This window comes from Phaseolus vulgaris, chromosome 8 (genome assembly GCF_000499845.2).
Source record: "Phaseolus vulgaris cultivar G19833 chromosome 8, P. vulgaris v2.0, whole genome shotgun sequence".
Classification (NCBI taxonomy): Eukaryota; Viridiplantae; Streptophyta; class Magnoliopsida; order Fabales; family Fabaceae; genus Phaseolus; species Phaseolus vulgaris.
Window position 1 is genome coordinate 57438396 of NC_023752.2, and position 7543 is coordinate 57445938.

The 7543-nt window shown below is 35.4% G+C and overlaps 1 protein-coding gene across 1 annotated transcript; it reads right to left on the reverse strand.

Moving 5' to 3' along the window:
• Positions 1-2208: 2208 nt before the first annotated feature.
• Positions 2209-7068, reverse strand: LOC137825901 (3beta,22alpha-dihydroxysteroid 3-dehydrogenase). The gene is made up of 8 exons (XM_068631705.1): positions 6236-7068; positions 5240-5389; positions 4900-5145; positions 3514-3603; positions 3317-3395; positions 3126-3232; positions 2900-3030; positions 2209-2659 (listed from the first exon to the last, which is right to left on the reverse strand). The coding sequence occupies exons 1-8, from the start codon at positions 6812-6814 to the stop codon at positions 2545-2547; spliced, it is 1497 nt and encodes a 498-aa protein (XP_068487806.1). The 5' UTR covers positions 6815-7068; the 3' UTR covers positions 2209-2544.
• Positions 7069-7543: the final 475 nt, after the last annotated feature.

Genomic DNA, 7543 nt, shown 5'->3' on the forward strand with positions numbered 1-7543 from the left:
TATTTTTGTATTTTAGAAATAAAATTTCGAAATTGAACTGGAAAACCAAAATATCATTTTAAAAAATTGCATTTCAAAAAACAAAATTCAGAAATGTATTTTGGAAAAGAGATTCTGAAAACTTACTTAAAAAAAAGATTATAGAAGAAAGATTCTGGAAACATATTCTAAAAAAGAATTCTAAAATTGAGAGAAGTGATCCAAAAGTCCAAATTTGGAAATATATTCCACAATATCAAATTTATAATGTATTTTGATTTGGATCCTTCTCTTATATAAAACTAAAAAAATGCATTTTTTTCATTTCACTTAAGGTATTGGTGCAGGTTATAAGGCATTGGGTGCACGAAGTAATTTCCTGTTATAATTCCTTAATCGGGTCTAAAATATTGTAGGGTTGGAATGAGGCTTCTTCTTCCTGCACCTATACGTTTTTCTTCTTGCACGCCCACAAACTTTTCGTTCCAATTATTAAAAAAAAGTGCAACAATGAATGGATTATACACGGTGAGATGTGATAAACGGTTTACCTAATGATACAGTTAGATGAGTGAAAGATAGTTTAATCCCTTTAAACAATTTTCTGAATATTTTTAATATTCTTTTTATGAGTAAAATACACTTGTATATTAATCCCTTTAAATAAGAATAAGTGAAAGCTTGTCTAATCTCTTTGAACAAGAATGAGTGAATGATTGTCTAATCTCTTTAAATGTGATTCACTTGTCTTTAATCTTCTTTTTATCAGTAAAGTACAGTTATATATACCATAATGAGTTGAAAGTAGTGATACGGTAGACGTTGTAGTGTTAGTGAGAAGGTTTTCCTTCCAAATCTGAAAAAACTTACAACAATGAAGTCATTATACACTATGATATATGATAAATATATGATAAACAATTTAATTGATGATATATTGGGATGAATGAAAAATGGTCTAATCCCTTTAAACAAAAATGAGTGAAAGAGGAATAAACGAAAAACTATATAATTCACTTGCCTTTAATATTATTGAGTAAAATATAGTAGTATATACCATAATAAATTAAAAGTGGTAAAAGGGTACACATTGTAGTGTTAGTGAGAAGATTTTCCTTCCAAACCTTAAAAACTTACTTCAATGAAGTTATTATACATGGTGATATATGATGAACAATCTAATTGATGATATATTGGGATGTAAAAATTACAACAATATAGTCATTACCAAAAATTTGGAGATGCAAAAATTACAACAATACAGTATTAACAAAAATTTGAAAATTTTTGTATTTCACATTGCAGTATGTTCATATCTTTATGGTGATAGATGCTGAAAAAAGAAGACATGGATTTGTAGTGTTGTAAATTCCTTTGCTTTAAACCCGTTTAAGAAAGTAATTTGCACTATGGATTAGTGTTCACAAATTACAAAGCAAAATATATTTAGAGAATCTGTTTGCGAAACAAAAACAGGGACAAACAAAGTAATATGATGCCAACTTCTGGAAGCTTATTTTGCAAAATCATATGACAACTCCTGTAAAACAAATGAACATAGATATATGAGTAAGTAAAGAAATATACACTGAAATATGATTGAAAATTTGGTTCAAAACAAGAAATTTCAAATTTCAAACTTTAAAATCACAATAAATGTATGTTGCAGATGGTAAAATTGCACACATTGATAAAAAGAAAGAAAGTGTTTAACGTTTTGAGAAAGAGAAACCACGTGTTGTTGTGTCTATTTAGGTAAAAAAATTGTGAGAATTTTGTGTCCAAAATTTTGTGGTAGTGACACGTGTTAAAAACTTTCATTTACGCTCCTTGATTGTTATAGTCTATAGATTTATCCTTTTAGTATTTAAACCTCACTAATGTTGTAGACGATTATTCAGAAAAATTAAGTGATTTTATGGCTGTCTCACTCGATATAACTTTGAAATTAACAAGATAAAGTTCTGTTATGCGCCTATAAGAATTTAGAGTACAGCAATAGTAGCAGAAAAGTTTGACTCTCATGGCCTATTTGCATTCACTGTTAATTACATCTTAATTCCATCATATGTTATTAAGCTTATGTTTCCCGCCAATATTTTATTTGCCATATTTTATCTTTTAGTCCCCTTACATTCATTTAAAATTTTGGCACTTTCACATATATTTTTAATGCAGAACTAAGAACACTTACTTGAATATCAACATAAAAGGACACTTACTGCATGATTTTCTTTTTAATAGCAATTTACTATGCTATAAGTAAAAGGATTTTTTTTTTGTAGGAATTAATGAAGATTTAAGATCGATCATATACAGAGGTGGATTTAGGTGATCTGTTATATTAGGGTGATGAGGGTTTTGATCTTACACATCCTCATTTCCCATCCCTCCCTAAGGTCTACAAAGACATTCCTTCCTTCCTATAACCCCTAAAACAATTTATATATAAACTGGTAACTAGTGGATATAACATTATTACTTAATACAGGGACATTAAACTAATCTACAATCTCAGCTTCTTCTTCTTTTTCTTCTTTGCCCTTCTTTGTTTGATGCTTGCCCTCATGGCGATTTACTTGGTCTGAACTCCTCTCTACGCTTCACTATGATAGGATACCTCTTCTGCGTCCTAGTGGTTGGGAAAAACACCAACTTGTCTTCTTCTGCAGGAAACCAACTGCCATAAAAGGGAAATAACATTATTCATAGACTTGCCTAACTCTCAAGTGGGGAGATGTTTAAAGTAAGAAAAAAAAAAACCCAAAAACAATGTCTGGTTTGGACATTAAAATCTTCTCTTTATCTTGGTTTACAAGCATAAAAAAAGGACATTTGACATTGTAATAGGTGACAGTGTAACAGTACAAAAAACCACTTTAAAGTCTACTAACAGTGATACTTTGGTTTGGTGTAGTACCTATAACGGGTGACAATGCGGTGAAGGAAGACAGAGAGCACCACTCGGGCAAGCTCATAACCAGGGCAAAGACGTGGCCCTCCTCCAAAGGGGGTGTATACATTCCCAGGGCTAGTTGCTTCTGAGTTACTCTGCATTTTTACACATAAGTAAGCAACTGATAGATACAAATCTAAGGGTGATTCAACATAGAGCAATGAATTATGAGAGAGAGAGAGAGAGAGACCTGCCATCTCCATGGATTGAAGGTGCGAGCATCTTTGTAATGATCAGGGTTTAGATGTACAGCACGAAATGAAGCAAAGACTCTCCATCCCTTTGGAATAGTGTAACCTATTTTTATTACAAGGGAAGAATAAAAGTGAGATCTAATTTGCCTATATATATAATTGGTAATTTGTAGTCAGTAGTTGATACCTTTTATGTTTATGTCTGTCATTGCTCTTCTAAATATCCCACCAATTATGTTTGCCACCCTCAAAGTCTCATTCACAACCTATATTGTGCACAGGGTCAATGATAATAATAATGAAAAACTTGATAGAACCTGTTGGTGGCTTTTGTATCTGTAATTGGTTTTTTATGCAGCTGAATTAGAGTTCATATATTCTTACGCATTGAGTAAATGCCATTGACTTGTAATCTGTCCACTCCAGCGGTTCTTCTGGATGACTCTTCTTGGCTCTGATTTGATCATGCTCTTCCTGCCAAAACGACACAAAAACTCCCCCATCAAACTCTCTAGTTTAGTTCTACTTGTACTTCATAATAATTGAAGACGCAATGCAACAATAAGTTAAATAATTAGTCACATCATCGTACTTTAGTTTTGTGCTATTAATTGAAGTTGTGCAGAACCAAAAGAAAGTTATGGTGCGGTAACAGTGGGACCAAATCAGTGATAATCATCATCTTTCACTTAATATGGACCATATGATCATCATTATCCTCGAAATCAGCATAACGCGATTTAATTTATCGTGGCATGGGAGGGGACCAGAGACATAACTCTGCAACAAAATAGAACCAGTTTTCGACATACCAAGCACATGTAATGGCGCATATGCCCCTTAGGTGACAGTCTGGTCAAAATGAAAAGTGTTATCACTGGTGAGATTATTTTTCTCTGAAGTTTTGATCACAAATTGACAATTGGCAGCAAAACTACGAAGCGTGCAGTTCGGGTCTAATAATTTTGTCCGAACATTTTTTTTAATGTTGTCACCATATCGACAATAACAATTTAAAGATGTTCTACTTACTCATATATATAAACTTTGAGTGAAGAGAAAGTTTACGAATCATTTTTTGTGTTTGAGTTTAAAAAGATTACTACATATGTGATTAGTTTGAAATTTTGATTAATGGTGAAATTATGAAACACACCTACCCACCAACTTGGTTGATGATTGTTCCATGGAAGCCAATGCATGAGTTACAAGTTTCAACTGTATTAACCGCGTTGGACAACCTTTGACCACAAGCAAGTTTCGATTTCAACCGAAAACTATTAGACGTGCACAAAACAACAAAACCACCCATCAAATCTTTTTTTTGCCCACTCACCGTCAAAACAAACCTCTCTCTACAACTTTTTTCGAATCGAAAAAATAAATAGTAAGTTTGATTAGCTATTTACGTATCAAGACATTAAATTAATTATTTCTTTTCACTTTAACTATACATTCATAAATAAATAAATAAATAAATGTAAATGCAGGCAAAAATATAGGTCAATCTAGAGTGGGGAAATGGTGAGTGTAGAGATAACGAAAATGAGATTTGAAAGCAGACCACACCACATGAAGGGTGGTCATGGACATGGACATGCACACGATGGTGGGGTAATCCTAAGGAAGGAGCTACATCTATATATGGTCCACCACCACCCTAGCTATGCATATTTTTACAAATCCTTTAGAAATATCGAAATATATATATATATATATGTAAGACGCATAAAAAAAATGGTTAATAGTTGATGTTTATGTCTGACGTACCTTGAGTTGTGCCAGTGCTAGAGGAGTCTCCGTGAGGAACTTGACGGCAAGAGTCATTATGGTGGAGGTGGTTTCATAACCGGCGACGAGCAAAGCCAACATAAAATCCACTATTTCCTCGTCGGAGAAGTGGTTGCCGGAGGCCAACAATGCCCCTAGCATGTCATTTTTTTTCTCCTCCTTTACGCTTTCTTTTCTTCTCTCCCTCACTATCAACGTTAATGCCTCTGCCACCTTCGTCCTAGCCTACACCGTTATACATTTCATCAGAAAAATCTTTATAATTTATTACTATATCTTATCTTATTTAAATATATGAGACAAATTAAAGAGCATGCACCTTGATGGCTCTGCGGTAGGTGGTTGAAAAGAGAGGCAATGGTAGAGTGAAAAATCCTTCGATCACAAGAACATACTCTTTCCTTAGAGTCTCACTCCATTCACCTGGATCAAAGCTCATCAACTGCTTCACTGTCAACTCAAACGTTATCTGCAAGTAATCCAACACAGCTAATCAATTTATTTATTTTTTAATATTTTTAAAAATAATTATCCACATACATGTGCCCCCATACATAATAAAACCATTAAATATAATATTCAATAATAACATGTCACATGAACAACAAAATCATACATGTGCATGCTAACCTATAGTTTATACAGGGAATGATTAATATTCTTCTGCATCCGTAAACCCATTGTAGTTAAAGTGGGGCCTTGTACGCACGGAATAGGACACATTATACCAAACCATGGAATCTGAGTCACCAACTCCAGTTCCATTTCCATCACGTAAATCACACTCACATGCTAAACATCCACCCACGAACTATTAACTAATCAAACTTTTCAGAACCAATCAACCAAAAAAATAAACAATGGAATAAAATACAAGTTAGAACCAAAAGGGAAAAGTAGACAGACAACAACGCCCCTGATGAACTTTGAACTGAATAAACAAAACAAAGAAAATCCAGATAAACATTATGCGGTGCAAACACCTGGTCCACCACTTCCCCGATATCATTCACGATCATATGATGGTGGCAAGTGAGCTCCACTCCAACGATTCGCAGCCTGCTTGACTCGGTTACTCGGTTTTGGGAAAGCTAAATCTAATTCATTTCCTCTTACATGTGAAAATATTTTAGTTATCGACACCGTCGTATCGATATCAGCATTTGGAAACAAATAGAATTCTTATTTGAACTATAAAACTCTTACAATCGATAACATTTTCCCAGCTCAAACTCTACTGTTTGAACCGAAACAATCTCGTACCAGTTGATTGAAGTCACTGAGAAAAAAATGAAAACAGCGATAACAAGCTAACCTTTTTGGCTTCTTCCATGAGAAAAACCCGGTCGGACCAGGAATCGAGATTGAGCCGGATGAGGCGGTCTATGTCAACGAGCAAATGATCCTTGATGATGGAAGAGTTGGCGAAACTCATGGTGAGGGAGTGCATTCTCTTGTGGAGAGAGCCCTTCATGAGAAGGAGAGAGTGTTTTCCGAGGAGGTTGGATATGGAACCGGGGTAGCTACATTCGAAGAGTTTCCCTTCGTTGAGCAGAATGAAGCGGTTGGTCTCCGGGTCTGCGGAGAAGACGGTGGGTTCGCCGAAGACGTGGGTGGTGAAGATTGGACCGTAGCGGTGGACACGGTGGTCGATGAATGGTTCAGGGTTGTCGGTCTTGTAGGCTGATATGAGCTGCAGGGTCTCACCGGCGAAGGGGAGACCGAGGGTTCCCGGAGGGAGGCGGAGGCGGAGGCGGCGGTAGCGGGATCGACGGTGGAGGAAGAGGAAGAGGGCGGAGATGAAGAGAAGGATGAGTAGTGTGATGAAAGATGCCATTGGAGTAATAATATGAGAGTGATGGTACTGTGTGTATATATATATATACACACACATATACACAGAGAGAGAGAGAGAAAGAGAGAGATGGTATGGTGTATGGTGAGTGTAGGAGTATTATATTGCGAGTGGTGAAGGTTTGAAGAAAGAAATTGATGGAGGGAGAAGAGGGAGCACACGGGGGTGTCTATGTAATATGTGATATGAGAATCTGAAATGAGTGATCTTTTGGTATCTCAGCAACTTTCTTCTTTCCTCTTCTAATTTTCTACTCATTTTCTGTCAGGATAAGACTTTGCTTTGGGTGGGTACTTTCCCTAACCTTTCTTTCTTTCTTCACCAAAAATTAGCCATATTAAAAATATTTTCTAGTGTATCATATCTTTTTATTGTCTTGTTGTGTCGTGAGACCTAGAAAACGATTATTTTGTTTCTTTTTATAGTTACGTGTTTTGTCTTTTTTTTTGTCGTCTGGTCTCACAAGTTAGGATGGTACCTGCAGAAGGTATTCCGATGATTAAGTCAATCAGGGTGTCGGCACTCGGTTGTCAGAGTATCGTAGATAATGACATACTTGGTTCTTGAAATCTGTGTTATTTATATTAATTTAATGACCTTCGTTGGTGGGTCAGATTAGGAGGTTGATTCATATTTAGGATTGTGCTAAACAACTCTTAATTATAGATTAACTCTGCTGACTTGGTCAATCCATGACTCGTCATCATGGATCGGTCGACACGTGATCTCTTTATCGTGATCAAGTGGTTAGATGATTCGAGTGCTTAC